At 42.1% G+C, this 21,306-nt stretch overlaps 1 protein-coding gene across 4 annotated transcripts in view; it reads right to left on the bottom strand.

Moving 5' to 3' along the window:
* Positions 1 to 530: 530 nt before the first annotated feature.
* Positions 531 to 21,306, bottom strand: part of fnbp1b (formin binding protein 1b) — a gene marked incomplete at its 3' end in the record, with an annotated part of 60,530 nt that continues 39,754 nt past the window's right edge. For 2 of the 4 annotated variants that reach the window (XM_080018161.1, XM_080018162.1), the window contains exons 10-16: positions 20,204 to 20,392; positions 15,616 to 15,630; positions 13,412 to 13,521; positions 12,203 to 12,335; positions 7,845 to 7,969; positions 7,464 to 7,642; positions 5,650 to 5,828 (exon numbers count right to left, since the gene is read on the bottom strand). In XM_080018161.1, the coding sequence (XP_079874287.1) occupies positions 5,650 to 5,828; positions 7,464 to 7,642; positions 7,845 to 7,969; positions 12,203 to 12,335; positions 13,412 to 13,521; positions 15,616 to 15,630; positions 20,204 to 20,392 (930 nt within the window). Of the gene's footprint in view, positions 3,320 to 5,649; positions 5,829 to 7,463; positions 7,643 to 7,844; positions 7,970 to 12,202; positions 12,336 to 13,411; positions 13,522 to 15,615; positions 15,631 to 20,203; positions 20,393 to 21,306 lie in introns of those variants that run through there. The other 2 variants (XM_080018163.1, XM_080018164.1) reach the window with 2 other exon arrangements.

The raw sequence follows: 21,306 nt of genomic DNA on the forward strand, positions 1-21,306 counted from the left end.
CGAAAACGTATAAACTGGACCCCTTGTATTACTGCCTGCAGCTATATTTGACGTTATTATTAGTATTGCAAGTTAATATTATAATGCCATTATTACCATTATTTTCACTACTGCTATCTCACCATTGATATTCATGAAATATGCCTATACAATTATTAAATATACCATCACATTTACTAGTATTATCATTGTATATAATGCTGCTATTTGTACGTTACTTTAGTGTCACTGCCACCTGCCCAAATAAACAGTGCTACTTCCTGTTAACTTCTATTTATGTGTGTACATAAATTTTATTTTTATTATTAATGTTTTGTCTTCTGTCAAATTTTGCTGCTGTAAAACTTGAATTTCCCCCCAGGATTCATTTTTTTTTTATCTTACCTTATCTATCATTCATCACACATATACAAATGACCATATGTGCTGTTGTTGTTATGGTTATTCATTTTGATTTCAATCTGTGGCTGAGACAACATTGGTTTTCGGTGAATTCTGAAAGAAAGCGCGACATAAGGCGTTTTCCAGGTAAATTTAATTGGCACAGTAAACACAATGCAAAGTATTCAGTGCTGCCAAACATAAGCACGGCCACCAAATAGACCACAAACAAAAAGTGCAAAACACCATTTGGTAGACCTCGCAAAAAAACAAAAAAAAGGAAAGAGAAGGCGAAGCAGAAAAAAAGTAATGGTAAGATCTTCCAATAGTTAAAATAGATGTTTTTTTTACTTACTTTAAACTTTATTTATATAATCATATATACTCTCTCTTGATTCCAACGTGTCATTTCTTATGTACAGGCGGTCGACTTGGGGACGTTGACTTAGGGGTTTGTGGATAAGAAGGTACCGTCCACCCCTGTGGCCCAATTCAACCTTCATGTATCGTCAATCAATGAACTAATAAAATAAATGGGACTGGTTTAACAGCTGGAGACGTCAAGTGATGAAAATGTGTCAATTTAAAACCTTTTACTGCAACAGTGGAGATTTGCTTTACTCGTTGTATGAAGTAATGTGTCATTATGTTCACTATACACATAGTGGGCCACTGTCCATCCCTGTTCCGTTCAAACCCAGTCATATTCATGGCTTAAAAAAAACAAATAATAATTATGTTCACATTGTTGCAGTTTAGGGATTTTTCATCCCGCGGTTAGGCAGAACGAGTGAGTGGTGAAGCAGGCGCAACATACATTTCCACGTTAAAAATACAGTTTAAAAGAAAAAAAAGATCAAATAAAAAAAGCAAACTATTTTTGACCTCACAACATGAAAATTATACCAATGTTATAACCATATATGTGCCGTGTAGAGAGGGAAAGAAGAGATTATATCTCTAGTCTGACTGGTACAATATAAAAAAAAACGAAAAACAAAAGAAACTCTCTGTTTGCCCCCCCCAGGTGCAGGTAAATGACACATTACTCCTTCCGTTGAGACCACAGAGAGAATTGTGAAATAGAAGTGTCGTTCTCCCGTTTGAATAAAAAACAAAGATAACTGAAGTTAAGGCCCAAACAGAGGGTTAACTCTGCCTGGTCTCATTTATTTCACGCAAATGACGTGGTAGTGAATCACAGTATCATTGTTCTACACGGTAAACAGTAATGGACCATACTGAAAACATTATACGTCAACGATATTCCCCACAAATGTCTTTTTTTTGGGGGGGGGGGGGTCTTTTTTTGTCGCTGGGACAGCATGGATACATTTGAAAATGTCTCGGCGTCCACGGGGCAATCACTGTAAACTAACAACCACTCGGCGCTAACGCCACAGACACATACTGTATACTGTATTTACAGTGCAACAAAAAAGGACGACACATTCATTAACCTACTGACGCAATGTAACATAAATCAGATAACAACATCGTTGGGTCCCTAATGTCCTTTCGCTTACAGTAATTAAGATTCAATTACATTAGAGATCACTCACTCAGTGGCCGTTAAACAAACCAAAACCAAAAAAAAAACATGCTTACTTTAGACAAAGGTAACACACCAGACAAAACAAACAACGATACAAAAAAAACAACTACGAAAAATGATCCACAGGCACAGAACCCAAAAAGGTGGCAAACCGGTTAATAAAAAAAACTGATATGACCAGGCAATGGGGTTTTAACAGAGCAGAAAGAAAGGCCGGTGGCGATAGGTGTGTGTGTGTGTGTGTGTGTGTGTGTGTGTGTGTGTGTGTGTGTGTGTGTGTGTGTGTGTGTGACAGTTTGTGAAGACTAGTCTCCAAAATAATTTTTTTTTTTTTTTTTTGGTTTACAAGTGCACCGAAAAACCTGGGTCCTCACTTACCAGGCATATTTACTCGGACCTCACTTGATACCGGTAAAATGTGTGTGTGTGTGTGTGTGTGTGTGTGTGTGTGTGTGTGTGTGTGTGTGTGTGTGCGCGCGTGCGCCGAACCGCTGTGGGCTTTTCATTCGTTCGGCAGAGGGGCGGAGGAGGAGGAGACAGGGCAAGCATGCAGTAAACGCCGCCACGCCGGGACGCCTCCACCCGAAGCTGCTCCACGCCCCCCAAAAGGGATGGAGAGACCATAGGAGGGGCGGAAGGGTGGAGGGGAGGGGGCTGTGGTCAGAGGGTGGGTGTGGTCAGAGAGAAGAGCAAACACCAGTGAGGAGGTGGATGATGTGGATTCCTTCATTCCCCAGTGGAGTGGAGGTGGATCATAGGTGGACATTATGACACACACACACACACACACACACACACACACACACACACACACACACACACAGAGGAGCGAGATGGGAGTGTGTCTTCCAGGCTTGGTCAAAAAGATGCAGTTTCAGGAGCTGGTCTCTGCCCTATCTCTGACCACAACCCCTACGTCAGGGCGGAGCGAGGAAGCCGAGCGGCGCTGCCGCTGCTGACGACGCGGGGGGCGGGGCGAAGGCAGGGAGGGGGGAGGGAGGGGTTAGTGACACCGAGGAAGCAAAGCTTTGCCGAGACATCCAAAAAGTAAAAGGTTAATAGTGCGAAAGTGATTATGGTTTAGGGAGTTAAAAAATAAATGAGATGGTTTTTGCGGGGACACTAAAATTTGGAATTGGCGTTTGAGTTCCCGTGGCTTTCTTTCAGTGTTTGTTTTTGGTTTTTTGGTAGAAACCTCAAAGCTACCGACAGAATTTTTGTTAAATTAGTCGTCTGTGTTTCAGACGTAGTGGTGGAAATTTGGGTTTCTCTCTCACTCTCATTCCTGACTGCCTTTTACGAGGGTTTGAGGGGGCGTGGGGATTTCTTTCCGAGCGCTGCTTGCCCTGACCATTCCTCAGCCAGCCTCACACTTTTAGGAATCTGGAATTCAAGAAAACAGGAAATACAAACAAACAAAACAAAAAAATGACAAAAAGGAAAACAAGTTAGCGCTCAATGGAATCAAGTTAAAGACAATAACCCAAATATTTAGATCTATGTGGAAGAACAAATACAATTATTTTATGACATTAAGGCTGACTCATTTCTTGTCAGTAAAGCCCACTTTACACCAAATCCGACAAATGACAAGAACAAACCAGAAGTCCATTTATTCTATGAGGAGTCTAGTCAAGTTTTTTTTTTTTGGAATTAATCACAACATTTGGAATCTGGTTCTGTGTATTTTTGTTTTTTTGGGCACTTCACATAAAGAATATAAAGGTAGAAACTATATAAACTCTCATTCATGGGAAATGTTTACTGTCCAGCTGAGCAAACTACTCATTGTACTGTAAAAAAAACAAGCTCTCACACATATTTTGGGATGCAAAACCCAGACACAGCTCATTCGTCACTAGGAGCGAGGATCCAACTGTCGGGTGTGATTACGAATTTGGTGCAAAGTTTGCTTCAATGTAGACTAATGTGAATCGTCTTTGCATAAGTGTAGGAAAACATATTTGTTTAGCTAACCAGTGATATCTGATTGAGCTTTCTACCTTGTATCACTTTGGTTTCCTGTCTGTCACTTTAACTTGTTGCAACATGCTGATGCCACATGAATAATGCAGAAAAGTCAAACAATATGATATAGCGTGCAATACATTTCAAACGGACTTCTATATAAAACCCCGAGAAGGCATGAAATGTGCATGGAGAGAACGTATGTAAGGGCAGATGATTATTGGGGCCGCACAGGAGAACCAATAAGTGTGCTGTGGCAGTAAGAACTTACTTTATATAGAATTTACTTTACATTTGCATCCAGAATTTAAAACCTTACTTTAAAAACCTTAAACATCCAAATGACGTTTAACGCAAAAATAACAAGTTATCATAGTATTGGACGCATTGAAAAGAAAGAGGGCAAAGTGAAAACATGCATTAAAGGCCCCGCAATGCAAAAAACCACAAAGCATAATAAACATCACAATCAGCCCCGTATCTCTGGCCGTCGTCGGCCAACAGTCCAAGGCTGTAATTGTAAAAAGAGTCCAAACTGAAACATTTCACGGCGGTTTTAGTTGATCATTTCAGTAGCAATAATTTTAAAAGATTAATTTTCTGCTAAGAAACAAAATAGTAAATCTCACAGCAGCAACTTTACTTACCGACAAAATTGACCAAAGTACGAGGAATACTAGAAAGCTCTGACATGCAACACAAGGATTTTTTTTACATGGATGTTTTCATCTCAGAACTTACAAAAATATCTTTCCTGTATATTTTTTTACAGCAGATTTAAATTACATTTTGTCCTTTGCATAACTGCACAACACACATGCTTTTTCTGTTATATTGGGGACTTGCAAGTGATCAAAAACACAATCATTTGAATTCTGATTCAAAAGGGTCGCAGCAACGCAACTGTTCTTCGCTTGATTATCCTTGTGACTTATAATGGAATTTACATTCGAATTGAAAGTAACATGTAATCCTGAACGTAATTTAATTTGATCAGAAAATATGTGACGCTATACCCCATGTGCCCACTAGACTGCACTGCAGAGCATATTTACAACAATTACAATAGTTCAATTCCATCAACCTTTTTGCATTAGCAGTTATTCTACACAACAACCACTTGTTTCAGCCATTTAGCTTTAGCTTTCAGCCAAGCACTCATATGAGGAGGTTTATTTAACACAATTTATCTATCAGTGCAGTTTGCATTGCATCCGTAGAGCCATCACAAAATTGTTTGAACAACCCACGATGAAATTGTCAATTTAAACGGCTCCAAATGTCCCTCAGCGGATGGAAACCATTTATGAGAAGCAAATGTAAAGCCACAGTCACAGACAGATACATCACCCCAGTGCGATACAGTTTGCCAACATCACCAATATGTCTCTGACTTTGCTCTTCAAAACAAGGAGGCGACGGGCACTCATGGGAAATGTGGACTTTAATTTAATGCTCGTGCATCTACACAACTCCTCATAGGGGTTTTAACTTGCTTCACTGTGTTTTCTTCACATTGCATTGTTGTAACAGTAGTACAAAGAGGGTGCAAATCAACACCTGACCTATTGATACCAGCCGAACAAACTTAGTAGGCACAACAGACATATCTGATTGGTCCGTCCCTCCTGGAAAGACAGGAAGTTGAGGTTCTAAACCTGCATTTGCATTAAGTCACTACCCATTACCCACTTTCCACATTCAGCGGCAAGTTAATGAAAACTTCAAATACAAAAAAACTTTAGTTAAATGTATGTCATAGCACCTTTGGCGTTTGTTTCCAAAAAGACCTCGACGTAGGATGTGGGGACATATCCCTCCTCGTCCTCGTTCCTGCGCACTCTCGTCCAGCCGTCGCCCTTGTCTTCCTCTATGACGTACAGCAGCTCCCCCTCCGCCACCGAGATGGTACCTTCGTTGTGACCTAGCGGCGGTGGAAGGACGAGACGAAAATTGAAGGGGCGAGTCTTTTTAGCACAACTACAAATCAAAAATGTACTGCGATGTCTAGCTTTTCTAATTTAAGCTTTTGTCCCGGGAATGGAATGTGCTACAAAACAAACCCGTAACAAACCAATATCTCCCTAAAGGATTGTTGTCCTTTTCCATTAAATGCATTACGTTGTACTTACTAAGTTAAACTTGTTGGCAATCATGGTTTTGGAAAAATTTTAGAAGCATTTTCCGACTTTTGAGCTCAAAATACACAATTAGTGCTTTAAATGGTTACATTTGGAGAGTGCATTACTCTTTCAATGAGATAATGTTGAATGTGTTTGACTGAAATAATGCGGCTGCTCCAGTTAGGGGTCACCACAGCGGATCATCTGCCTCCAATACCTTCTGTTCTGCGCATCATCCTCCCTTACACCAACCGCCTGCATGTCCTCCGTCACCACATCCAAAAAGCTTCTCTTTGGGCTTCCTCTTTTCCTCTTGCCTGGCAGCTCCATCCTCAGCATCCAATGTAACTCATCTCTCCTACACACGTGTCCAAACCATCTCAATCTCGCCTCTTTCACTTTTCTTAATCCTGTCCATCCTTGTCACTCTCAATGAAAATCTCAACATCCTCAACTCTGCCACCTCCAGTTCAGCCACCTGCCTTTTTGTCAGTGCCACCACCTCTAAACTGTACAACATAGCTGGTCTCACTACCGTCCTGTACACCTTCCCCTTCACTCTTGCTGGAACCCTTCTGTCACTGATCACTCCGGACACTGTTCTCCACCCACTCCACCCTGCCTGTACTCGCTTCTTCATCTCTCTCCCACACTCTCTGCTGCTTTGGATGGTCGACCTCAAGTACTTGAACTCATCCGCCTTCTCCACCTCCACTCCTTGCATTCTCAGCTTTTTGCTGCCCTCCCTCCCATTGAGGTACATGTATTCAGTCTTACACCTGCTGACTTTCATTTCTCTTCTCTAATGCATGCCTCCACTTCTTCAGGCTCTCCTCAACCTGCTCCCTTCTCTTTTTACAGATCAATTAGAGACACACAGTATTATGTTCCATGCTTTATATGGTCTCCTATTAAGTATCTTTAATATGAGATAGATAAACTGTTATCTCAAGTTTGCATCCATTTTAGTATCCTCTTTCATGCATACCGGAAGTCTTTAAAACAGTGCTATACAAACACGGCCCCCTCCCAAAAAGTACAAATAAAAGATGTGTCATGTGTAAACTTACGTAGTTTATAGCAAACCAGGTTGAACAGTCACAATAATTTGAGGCTTTTATTGCCTATTCATACAGGCTAAGGAGGCAGAAAGGCAAAATCAATAAACACTTATCCTATTAGATTTACTTTAACTTAAAATAAAATATTTCATGAAATGTAATTAGTCATGTCAAATTATTGCTTAAAATATACTAAAGGCTCATTTTTTTTTGCAATTCACTCCCAGGGCGCTACCCCACAGTTTGAATACAACTGCTTAAAACCTTTTTAAATTAAACAACACCTCACATTGTGCTGTAGTTATTTTATGATAGGTGCTGTGTGAATGTTATTTTTTAATTTTATTTTTTTCATATATATTCTTCTGGACTTACCTTCGAAGGGGTACAGGGCTTTGCAGGTGCCAATGGTGGGCAGGGTTTCCTCATCGTCAAACTCGTCATCAAACTCCGGCGTGGTGGAGGTGGGGTTGGGGTTGGGGTTGGGGTTGGGGTTGTTGTTGGCTTTGATCTGAATCTCCGAATTCTGCTCCTCTGTGTAACTGCCGTCCGGGCTGCTCGGGGGCCAATGGAAACACACACGCACACAAACACACACTTAAACACCTTTTTGGCCCAACAATAAGTGATGAGGTGTCTGTTCCCAGGCGCAGAGTTGTGCAAGGCTCTTATGTGTTATTTCTTTATTTAAGTTTACTGGGCACTGTGTGTGTGTGTGTGTGTGTGTGTGTGTGTGTGTGTGTGTGTGTGTCCTACCTTTCCCTGTCCTGGGCACAGTTGTTGCTCACCGCCGTGTTGTTCTGGGTGTCGTAGAGACCACTTTGTCGCCGACTTGTATCGCTCTTCGAAGGCATTCTCCCCTCCACCTCCGCTAGCCAGCCCTGAAAGGACACAGCTAACGCCGTTAGATTTCACATCTTCGGAACACACCTTATGAAGTACAACATTTCAGAGCACACATTTGTGACCCACCGCATACATAAGGGTCACATTTCGAAATTTGACATTTTTCATTTTTCACATGATATGAAAGGGACTTATTATAGATTAAGGTTTTGGAAAAATTTTAGAAGCATTTTCCGACTTTTGAGCTCAAAATACACAATTAGTGCTTTAAATGGTTACATTTGGAGAGTGCATTACTCTTTCAATGAGATAATGTTGAATGTGTTTGACTGAAATAATGCGGCTGCTCCAGTTAGGGGTCACCACAGCGGATCATCTGCCTCCAATACCTTCTGTTCTGCGCATCATCCTCCCTTACACCAACCGCCTGCATGTCCTCCGTCACCACATCCAAAAAGCTTCTCTTTGGGCTTCCTCTTTTCCTCTTGCCTGGCAGCTCCATCCTCAGCATCCAATGTAACTCATCTCTCCTACACACGTGTCCAAACCATCTCAATCTCGCCTCTTTCACTTTTCTTAATCCTGTCCATCCTTGTCACTCTCAATGAAAATCTCAACATCCTCAACTCTGCCAGCTCCAGTTCAGCCACCTGCCTTTTTGTCAGTGCCACCACCTCTAAACTGTACAACATAGCTGTTCCACTACCGTCCTGTAGACCTTCCCCTTCACTCTTGCTGGAACCCTTCTGTCACTGGTCACTCTGGACACTCTTCTCCACCCACTCCACCCTGCCTGTACTCGCTTCTTCACCTCTCTCCCACACTCTCTGCTGCTTTGGATGGTCGACCTCAAGTACTTGAACTCATCCGCCTTCTCCACCTCCACTCCTTGCATTCTCAGCTTTTTGCTGCCCTCCCTCCCATTGAGGTACATGTATTCAGTCTTACACCTGCTGACTTTCATTTCTCTTCTCTAATGCATGCCTCCACTTCTTCAGGCTCTCCTCAACCTGCTCCCTTCTCTTTTTACAGATCACAATGTCATCTGCGAACATCATAGTCCACAGAGACTCCTGCCTGAGTTCATCTGTTAACCTGTCCATCACCATTTCAAACAAGAAAGGGCTCAGAGCTGATCCTTTATGCAATCCCACCTCCACTTTGAAGGCCTTCATCACGCCTACTGCACACCTTACTACTGTCTGACTGCTCTCATACATATCCTGTACCACTCTGACGTACTTATCTACAACCCCCAACTTCCTCATGCAATACCAGACTTCCTCTCTCGGCAACCTATCATATGCTTTCTCTAAATCCACCAAGACGCAGTGCAACTCCCTCTGGCCTTCCCTGTACCTTTCCATCAACATTCTTAAAACAAACATTGCATCTGTAGTACTCTTTCCTGGCATGAAACTATACTGCTGCTCAGTGATCCCCACCTCTCCTCTTAACCTAGCGTCCACTACCCTTTCCCATAGCTTCATGCTGTGGCTGATCAACTTTATTCCCCTGTAGTTACTACACCTCTGTACGTCTCCCTTATTCTTGAAGATGGCTACCAGTGCACTTCTTCTCCACTCCTCTAGCATCCTCTCCCTTTCCAGGATGGTGTTAAACAGTCTCGTTAGGAACACCGCTGCCATCTCACCTAAACATTTCCATGCTTCCCCAGGTATGTCATCTGGGCCAACTGCCTTTCCACTCTTCATCTTCTTTAATGCTGTTCTCACCTCATCCTTGCTCATCTCATTTTGCCCTCTCATTTTCTTCATTCATCAACTCCTCAAAATACTCCTTCCACCTTCTCAACTCACTCTCCTCACTAGTCAGCACATTCCCATCATTATACTTCATCACCCTAACCTGCTGTACATCCTTCCCAGCTTGGTCCCTTTGTCTTGCCAATTGGTACAAGTCCTTTCCTCCTTCCTTACTGTACAACATCTCTTACAACTCGTCGTATGGCTTTTCCTTTACCTTTGCCACTTCTGTCTTCGCCTTGCGCCACATCAGCTGGTACTCCTGTCTACTTTCTTCATCTCTCTGACTATCCCATTTCTTCTGCTCTATGCTCTCCTGTACGTCCTCATTTCACCACCAAGAATCTGTGTCTTCCTTCCTCTTCCCGCATGATACACTGAGTACCTTCTTGGCCGTCTCCCTCACCACTTCTGCGGTTGTTTCCCAGTCATCTGGTAACAGGGTAACCTATTGCCTGCCTTACCTCTTCCCTAAATAGCATGCAAAACTCCTTTTTCAACTTCCACCATTTTATCTTTGGCTCTTCTTTCACTCTCTTCCTCTTCTCGGCCTCCAGAGTCATCCTACTGACCACCATACGATGCTGCCTAGCAACACACTCCCCTCCCACTACTTTGCAGTCACTAATCTCTTTCAGATTGCATCTCCTGCATAAGATGTAGTCCACCTGTGTGCACCTTCCTCCACTCTTGTATGTCACCCTGTGTTCCTACCTCTACTTGAAATACGTATTCACAACAGCCAATTCCATCCTTTTGGCAAAATCCACCACCATCTGTCCTTCCACATTCCTCTCCTTGACACCATACCTACCCGTCACCTTCTCGTCACCTATGTCTCTGATCCCTTCGCCAACATGCCCATTGAGATCTGCTCCAACGACCACTCTCTCTCCCTTGGGGACGATCTTCACCACTGCATCCAACTCACTAAAGAATTCTTCATTCTCTTCCATGTCACACCCAACTTGGGGAACATATGAACTGACCACATTCATTATCACCCCACCAATTTCCAGCTTCATGCTCATCACTCTGTCCCACATTGTCGTCACCTCCAAAGCACTCTTGACATATTCTTCCTTCAAGACTATCCCTACCCCATTTCTCCTGCCATCCACTCCATGGTAGAACAGTTTGTACCCGGCTCTGATACTCCTGGCCTTACTCCCCTTCCACCTGGTCTCTTGTACACAGAGTACATCTACCGTCCTTCTCTCCATCATGTCAACCAGCTCTCTCTCTTTACCTTTCATAGTGCCAACGTTCAAAGTTCCTACTCTCAACTCTACTCTACTACCCCTCTTCCTCTCCTGCTGTCTCCGGACACGCCTTCCCCCTCTTCTTCTTCTTCTTCGGCCGACAGTAGCACAATTTCCACTGGCTCCCTGTTGGCTAACGGCACCAGTGGCGGTCGTTGTTAACCCGGGCCTTGACTGATCCAGTATGGAAATCAGATTTGTTGTCCGCATGTTTGATTTGGCATGGTTTTTACGCCGGATGCCCTTCCTGATTCATTTATAAAAATATTGGAAAATGCATAATTTAAATTAATTCTTAATTTTAAGTACATGCTCATTATATTAGCACGTCCCGTCTATTATCTTGCAACTTCGAAGCAATTTCCTGCCTTTATTGTTTTATAACAATGCAAGTTGCCCGTTTCAGATTGTGCACATGAAAACCTATCATCAGACAACAACTCCCAGAATGCAAATGGAGGGGAGGACCCAGCCATTTGCATTCTTCTTTTAAACATGGTTCGCAGAAGTAACGTCAGCTCTTCTACTTCGTGTACTCTGTGGCGTTGAAGCGCAACATTTTATACATGTGAAGAAGACCCGGTTTAGACCGGTTAATTCCTAATCTTATTTTATGAAAAACGGTTTAACATTCTGACCTGACATTAAACGGAATATCGAAGGATGATATTGATCTCTATGTTTACATCAAAGGGAAACCGTAAGATCGCTGTTTGCGCTGTTCAAGTTGGTGAGTGACTTTTTGTTCCCTGTGAAATGCTGGTGGATCAGGTAGCCTCAGCCTTTAAGATTTAACAAATATTTAGAAATCAAAACTTAGTTTTGAAAAGAAGTTGAGAGAAAGAAAACAACTCGAGGAACATAAATCTGCTATAATCTAATTTTTGACCGAGAATGGAATTTTTAATGTCTTATCAACAGTACAGCGCTGCACAATGCGGCAGGTTAGGACACGTCGGGTCACATTTGCCTTGGATTATAATTTTGGGGTGATTTGAGGCCACGCTCCTGGAGCCCCCTCTCCTTCCCTCCCTCCTCTGTACAAAGCCCAAACATCCAGCTGCTTGTTCTCCTAATAAGGAAAGGGCAGCGGGCTAGACTTTTGGAAAGCCTCCCAGCAGAAGACATGGCGTTTAAACTTCTTACTATTTATTCGCTCTCTGATAAACCAAACAAGGCGGCGTCGCCAACACTAACACTCACTGAGGTGATAGTTGAGACTGGCTTTGAAACAACTCACCTCAAATTTCTGCAGCTCGAACTGGAGCCTCTCGACGCTCTGCCCTATTTCTGCAAGCCGCGGGTCGACGCTGGCCGGGTCGCCCATCTGAGGGTTCTTCACATACACATCTTTCATCTTGGTTAGGGCATCCCTGAAGGAGAGAAAACTTACTGCATTAGTATTCTCAAGACGCTACCTGCATTTTTTTATTTAATTAAATGTTCGATTCAATGTTTTTCTAATCCTATTTTCTTTTGCCATAAACTGGAGGAAACAGATCTGACATGTTGAGTGGAACAGATATCCATCTAATGAGTCCCTTCTCAAGTTAAATTAAGGCGGCCCCTTGAAAGTCGACGAGTCAAATCATCAGTCGGAAAGCCGTCAGTCAACTGAGAATGTTTGAGTCATTCAGTGTGCATTACACTAACAGGATAAAACAGATAAGACACTAACAAAATGCACTGGGATAACATTTGAGGAATTATAAATAAGGGGAATTATAAATATATTTTTACATGTGTGAAACGGACGCGAACACGGCTCTCCATGTGTCGCGATCACTGTGTCCTGTTCCTCCAAATAAAACAGCTAAAAACAGTGTGGGGGCGGAGCACGGACGAACAGGGATGACTTGTAGACCCGTTAAGATTATTTTCTGTGCATATCGCACAGAGAAAGTGTCCCATTATGCATGGTTTCGTTCCATATCCACATGTTTTGTTCTGTAAGGAGACACAAAAAATAATAACAATAACCACCGATCGCCACCGATCGCGGGCACCCCGCGATCGGTGGCACCCCGCTGGCTCTTGCATCGCTAGGGCGCGCATTGTCTGTTAGTTCGGACAGGGAGACAGGTGTGCAAAATGTGCCCCAATCGCTCCCTCTCGCCGCCTTGCCTCGGGATGGCGGCTGCCTATCCTACCTATAAGGAAGAGCCGATCTGGCCCGGCCCGCTTCCGCCCAGCCCGCTTCCACCCTCTCCGGCCACTGGTGAATAGCGGAATACTCGCAGTGAACAGCCGAATCCAATTTGACCGTCAAAATTCTGAGTCAGGTGCAGCCCTAAGTTAAATCTATTTTTATAAGCTACATTTCACAGTTGAAGACTCAAATGTCTTTCTTTTTTCCGTCTCAAAGGCCTTCTACTTGTAATGGTTTATAGTCTTTAAGCATAGAGCTTAGGGTTAGCCATGGGTGTCAAAAATGGTTTGCCATGAATACCTTTGGTCCATCTCTTTCTGGATGTCCTTGCTGAGATCATCTATCTTGCCCTGCAGTTTCTTCCTCCTCTGTTCCGGGGGCAGGTGGCTGAAGTCCTCCGGTCCAGAGCCCTAAATGTGCAAATGAGAAAGGGGGAAAAAAGGAAAATCCAGAAAATGAAGAGTAAAAACGACGAAAAAAAAAGAGGAACTGCCTGATGTTGATTCATTTTCTGAAACTGATAATAGGGGTCATTTTATAGAACTTGCTAGAATACTAGCAGAAAATGTGATACCTAAAAGGGGATTAAGGTGTGGTATCACTTTTAAACCCTGTAAAAAACGGTTTTACGATAAATAGAGCTAGTCCTCCATTTAGACAGCTAAACATAACAGATAATGCAGCTGCTCTCCAAATCTCTACACTGAGATTTGCAAGGCTGCTCAGAAAATACATAAAGACCTTTCACCTCTTCCGTCCCAGGCCTAAAATGGTAAAAATTAATTAATAAAAAATCTACCACCTAACTGTATTTCACTTGTTCTGGACCTGTATATAAGTAATATAAGAATGTTAATGCTAGTGCTAATAACAATAATAATAATAATAATAATAATAATAATAATAATTAATTAAGTAAAATATAAGTGGTCAGTTAGGGCCAACAATAAATCTAATAAATAAACTCGTAGGAGCCCTTGGACTGGATAGGGCAGGGCTGGTAGGTCCTACAGGCATTAAGGTGAGGGGTCACAACATGTAAGCCAGATCAAAATACAGCAGTTGGTGACCTAACCCTTACCCATGCAACACTTACCCAGCATGCAACACAACATAACAGTGGTCAACCATCATGCACGGAACCACATACTCTTCTAGCAATTAGACGCTATCATATGAAGTGATCACATTCTGCAACATAAAAATGAATATAGGATTGTTCGAAGGAGGTACAAACCTGACAGAAGGGACAATGAAATGACTATTGGCTAACATGATAGATATATTGATATTACTGTGATTAATTATGTAAATAAATCAAAAGAATCATACAGTTTTGAAATGTATTGTTCAAAAGATGAATCAAAATATATGAATTCAGTTGTTAAAAAGTTTTGTAGAGATTATTTTCTCTCTTACTGTACTTTTATGATTTTTTTACCTTTCAAAATAGTCTGCTTCACACTGAATACGACAAAGGACCAATCATATGTGCATTCATTCATTGAAAAGCTAACACGCTGCAGCGGTTAGCTTTTTTGTATCCATCAAAAAGGGTTTCCACATCCGATTGAGGCTCCGGGATGCGATCACTTAAAACAAAGTAAATCAAATGATGACGTTGTTGACGTTAACCTTGGATGTCACCATATTCACTATAAATCTGTTTTTATCAAAGTGAATTGTGCGTTTTTTGCTCGGACTTTGCAAACACTATATGAAAGGGAGTTTTAGACTCTTATACATGGAAAATGATGAGCGAACCACTCACTGTCGTACTGGGGAAAAGAGCTCTGCCATTTTCCCTGACATGTTTTGTGCTGTGAAATGCACACGCGGGGGGGGGGTGACTGTCAGATGCGCATTTGCATTCGATGTGAAGCGGGCTTATGAAGAATACTTGAGTATTCCAACCATGTTTTTTTTCCATAGAACCTCACCTGGACAGTTGTACAATAGAACAAAGATCTACTGACATCGGCATGCAGGATTGAGGACACGCGGACAACTACAGCAAGGAGATCAGGTTTAATATTTAATTGTAAATTAAATATGTAATATTATGTAATAAATATGTAATATTCTCGTTGTATTAATGTCAAGCTCTGACAAATGGTTAAAACAAAAGGACTACCAGACGGACTACGAGACAAGACAGATAGAACACAACACATAAAGTAACTCGGATCACCTCAATGAGATTCCTGACGTGGGAATTGAGTGTGATCTGCACCAGAGACCATGAGACACAGTTGGGAGAGACGCGACGGACAGGACGACCACAACATAAACACAAACATAAACACACAAATAAAATAAAATAAAATTGAGACGACAAAAATGAATCGGGCCATTCATCATCATCATTGCGCACAGCAAAATAATAAAAGTACCGCAACAAAGAGCAAAAAGAAAAGAAAAAAAACCACACTGTGTTACTGGGAGGAGGTGACATGCATGTTATGGTCATGCCGCTATGATCAGGGTTACACGGTCATGCTTACCAGCTTGAGAGAAAGCTTCAGGGGGGGGAGGGGGGAGTGAGAGAAATGGCGAGGAGCGGGAGAGAAAGAAGACAGAAGGAAGTCAACATCAGAACAAACATGGAGAGCATCGGGTCATTTTCCTTATCACAGAAACTATAATTCTGATGATGAAAGATTTACTTTGCTAAACGTCACCAGTGAATGAAAAGAGGATGTCGGGCTGGTATAGTAGATGGAATGTACATGGAAAAACATTTACAATACATCAAATAGAGCACGTTTTATGATCCAATTGCCATTGGTCCAATTGCAACTATTTCTCTTCTCCTCTTTTCTAAAACTGTGTGGTTTAGCACTTGTTTTTTAATTCATAAAAATTGGAAATGTAGAGTTGCCCAAAAGGCCAACTTACTAGTTACTGCACAGCCATGAAGTAAAATAGCAAGATAAATTGGAAGACAGATGAGCAAGATATAAAGAAATAAGACGAGTGTGGTGACTGCGACAGCAATGAAGGAACCTCACACTTGCTCCTGACCTTCTACCGCCACCATAAGCAGACAGCAGAGGGCGCTATGAGCCACATTTTATGACAAATAGCGCTTATAAGATATTGATGGCAAACCATCCTAAAAAAATTCTGAGAATCACATAAAAAGCATTTGTGGAAGGGATGTGTAATCCTGTTAGAGAACTCTACAGATTGAAAAACATTCTACTAATGGCATAATTAATCTGGAATAGTCTGGTTTAAGTCCTCCTCCGCATTAATCTGTAGCCTCCTGCCAAAATGTTGGGGGGTTAAATACGTTTTCAGAGTTAAAAAAAAAAATCTAAACACCTCTCTTCTGATGCTAAAATGACTAAATGTGAATAAATTGATTCTGGGCTTTTGAGCTTCACTCTTTCTGCATTTCATATTTGAGACAAACAAGAGATATACAGATACATGAGATGATCCTTTGCTGACAGGCCAAACAGTTACGGCCAAGCTACACAGAGAGAGCTCTGTAGGGGTGAATTCTTCATTTATTTAAGAAGCTGAACCTCAATCCCAAATCTACAATCTAGGACCCACATTCACAGAGTCACATTCAAATAATAGGAAATGGGGACAATCACAATCCTCAGATCGTTGTCAGGCGAATTGACCCCTAAGAGATGCAGACAGTTGCAGGACGAAAACCTTAAAGCCGCATGTATAGGATGCACGATGAAGTCATCGTCTTCTCTGATCATCTGATCATCTCGGCACATGTAGGAGCCATGTGATGGATACTGAGCAAGGCAGACACCAGCCTCTTTGATGAGACAGTAAAAACATCTCTGGGACTTCAAACAGGACACTACAGACAGAGAAGATACATGTTTTGCAAATGTCTATGAGGTTATCAATGAGACTACTGTCTGTGTTGCACTTGGCCTTTACCAAACATATTGACTATAAGTTATACTCACACAGATATCCAAACACACACACACACACACACACGCACGCACGCACGCACGCACGCACACACACACACACACACACACACACACACACACACACACATATATATGTATATATCCACCCACACACCCACGTCACACACACACTTACAACATATTGCCTGGCTTCGAAAGCATACGTGGGCTGGCCCAGCGTCCTCTTCATGAGTTCTTTGTGATAAATAAGCGAGCGCGGTGACTGCTGCTGTGGTGGTTATCAGAAAGAACACAGCTCCATCAATTAGTCCTCACTGACACTAATCACAAGATCTCATGGCTGCCTTAAGGGCTGCTCCACTAAGCACGCGCACACACAAACATACACACACACACACACACACACACACACACACACACACACACACACACACACACACACGGCCATAGGAACACATATGCACAGGAAATGACAAAAACTCAGGTGCACGCACATGCGCACGCACACACACACACACACACACACACACACACACACACACACACACACACACACACACACACACACACACACACACACACACACACACACACACACACACACACACACACACACACACACACACACACACACACACACACACACACACATGAAACTGACTGAAACTGGCACAAACTCCCCAAAGCCTATCATCCTAATTTGATATTACCCTTACATTAGGAGAGATAACAGAGAAAAATGCCTTTTATAAATTACAACATCAGGGGAAACACGGCATGTCTCAATTATGACTATGAGGCTTTAATAAATGCATCCTCACACAATAGTAGACATAACACTATTTTCGGATTTCTGTTATGAGGTGCAGTGTTGACAAGTAGATTATGGCCGGTTTATCTGAGAGATCACCGGCTTACCACCCGTGGCCAAGACCAACTAGAGCCTTTCATTTTTTTATATTCCTAAAAGAAGGAAAAAAACACCTAATTCAAAACAGCATGTATATACATATAAAACATAAATACATTGTTGCAGTGATATATGAAATGGAGCTGAAATCAATTTAAGTTTATTAGGTGCTACATAACTAAGCTGTCAGCAGAATGGGATTTGGCAACATACTGTACATATCTTTACACACAAAAATACATTTTGTTTTTTCAATAATCTTTTTTCATTTTCCATGAAATGTTGATGTAAGATCAAGCTACAATGTTTTCATCTGGTCAAAAAAACAACAAAAAAACCCACCCCTTCACAACAATTTACCTGGGCACAATTTCTCTTCAATCTCTTTGACAACTGTTTCAGCACTTCCTGTTTCAGAAATGTCAACTTCCTGCTAAATCTCTAAAACCTCAGAGAAAAAAAAATACACATTTACTTGTTCTGCTGACCTTCTATCATTTCCTCCATGATACGTTTGTACAATTCACCGTGGTACCGTATTGTTCTTTTGCTGCCAGACGCCACATTAGCAACAACCTATAGGCACGTCGACCTTCAAAACTAGGAGTATAAACAAACTATATTAGTTTGTGTTGGAAGGAACAACACACAAGTGGGCTGCCATTCGCACAATGAGCAGGCCTGCTGTGACCTCGCCCTCCCGACCCATTTAAACTCACTACAGTTTGAAGATTAAAGAGGACTGGCAATGGCATAAAAAAGCATGTGACTACTATGATACTCCTCTATTTTTGCGAAATCCACCCTTCCAGATGACTTCCCAAATTTCTGTCCAAGATATCTCACTTCATTTAGGGGGCAGTATCACAGATCAGGACTAAAATATCCTTCTTAAATGAATCCAGAGTTTTAAAATGCCTTTCTGGGATGTTGCTTAATTTAATATTACTTAGTTTGAGACTAGGAAATCCTAGACTGAGGTCTATTCAGCTTCTACTTTCTGGTCTTGGTGCAGGTCCATTTTCTCTATTGTTAAGGTCAACCTCGAGGTCCACATCCATTCATCCAAAAATAAACTTGCCTATGGCCAGGTTTAACTTAAGCCTTCACTTAGACCTAGTTTAGCTCTAATTCTCCTTCTGGAAATCAGATTTTTTCAAACAAAGAATAGGTCAAGTCTGAGACTATTTTAAAACATGACTGAGAAAGGTCATTTCAGAGAGTCCAGATTAAAAGTGTGATTTAGACTCAGAATAAACCTGTGTAAAAAATCGGAATAATAAGAATAAATCTACGTCTGTGCTCCATAGTCAGTTAATAAGTACAACAAAAACCAAAAACTAACCTCTTTCCTACCATTATTGGCTCATATTGCACTTTATGATAAGCTCCTCCTCTAACAATGACAAAGTCACGACTGACGTCCGATCCAAACTACTGCTAACATTGCTCAGGCACCAAACTCTTGTTTGTTAAGCGGAGGGCAGGGAATGAGATGGATGGACTGTAGTAGTGAACACAGTGTTAATATGACACATGTGGGAGGGAGAAAGACAGGGCGGAGAGACCGAAGAATGGGTTAGACTGACAGACCATGGAGCGAACCAGCTATGCACTATGGAAGTAGAGGCCAGAGAAGCAGGAACAAGCAAAACACTGCATGAGTATTGAACTGAATTACATTAAGATGCCATAAAATATTGTTTTATATATATATATATATACAAATAGCAACTACTACAGCCCAACCGATATATCGGTTAACATTTTTGTATCTATCAAAAAGTTGTTTGTGTGTTTATTTCTATTTATTTGTTTGCTTATAAGACAAATATTCTGAAATATCGAATATTTAATAAAACATACGTTTTTCAAATTCATTTGAAAATTTGGCACTTTTTGACAAAATATCGGTCAAAACATTGTTAATCGGTGGGCTAGGACTCTCCAAAATCGGGATCGGCATCGGTCGGGCTCTAGTAATTACATCTTCATGGTTGAATTGGGAACATGGAAAGAATCTGCCGTGGAGCTATGGCCCAATGTAAACTCCATTTTGTGATAAAGGCCACACGGGCCAACAGTACTTGAAGAAGCATCCCGAATCTGCTTCAGCTGAAGAAGACGAAACAGGCCAACCATAATTCGGGCGTGGCCGGGCTTGTTACCCTGACGCCTGCCGGTCCCTCATGCAGTGTTGCAGGTCCGAGAGCGCAGAGAGACGCAGCGCTGAGGCAGGACAAACGCGGGACAAACACACACACTTACCCCTCGCCTCAGGCTCCGGAGGCAGTGCATTTTGGGTTTGGAGGCCATGAAGTCGTTGAGACGGTGGGAGAGGGGCTCCTTGTGCTGCTTGGGAGACTGGGGGTCGTTGGGAACAGCAGAGGGTGAGGGCGGGGACGAGGCTGGGGGGGCAGGGGGGGGCTGACGGGGGGACGTTAACAGGGACATAAGCTACCGGTAAGAGAGGGAGCCGTGACGGAGAGAGAGACAAGAGTGAGAGACAGAGATAAGAGAGGAGGGAAAAGTCGTGGAAGAAGGGGGGGGGTCGAGAATCAAACGAAACAAAAACATAAACAAAGACAAAGAAGAAAAGGAGGGAACACAAAACGAAATAAATAAGCCTCCTACAAATATTAAAACGGATGAGACATAAAAACAGAGAACTCAAAAATCGAACACAAATACGACGATGACGACAACGGAATCTCAGAACCTAGGTTGTGTCTCTTGTTAGGTTCTGGACAAATACGGTCACACACAAGAGAACAAAACCAAAAACAACAGGTGGGGAGGGGGGTGAGCTTAAAGGGTTTGCGTTGAAGCAAAGCGGCAGCAAAAAAAAACAAAAAAAAAAAAAAAACGCGGAAAACTTTCAACCAAGCACGTGCAACCTTCCATGATACCAGCGCTTTTTATTTTTTTTACTCAAACCTGCGAACGTGTCCATGTGGAAGAATTGAATCCAGTCATTGAATTCCCCATGAGGTAAAAACCTCATAACCTGGAAAATCATGAACCAGGAACTAACTTTGGAGTTATAAGGGCTGTTGAAGATACAGGCTGTAATATAGCACTGGAAGAGCATGCGAGGGTGAGTAATCCCAAAATGTCCTATCTCCTATATGTCTTATTACAACTCTTAAAATACCTTGACGGGATTCTGATACATACATCTATTGAAAGAGATCCTCAAGATACAGAAAACCAAGACATTTAAACTTGTTCGTGTTTCAGTTGTGCATGCATTTACGCGAGTGTGCGTGTTAGTGTTTGGAGCCGTGGCAGTTGTTCTCCTTCTCCTAAACACTGCGTCCCATTGGAGACTGAGCCCAAAAAGTCAATCTCATAACGACAAGATATGTTAA

Source organism: Zeus faber (genome assembly GCF_960531495.2).
Source record: "Zeus faber genome assembly, chromosome: 17".
In the NCBI taxonomy this organism is placed as follows: Eukaryota; Metazoa; Chordata; class Actinopteri; order Zeiformes; family Zeidae; genus Zeus; species Zeus faber.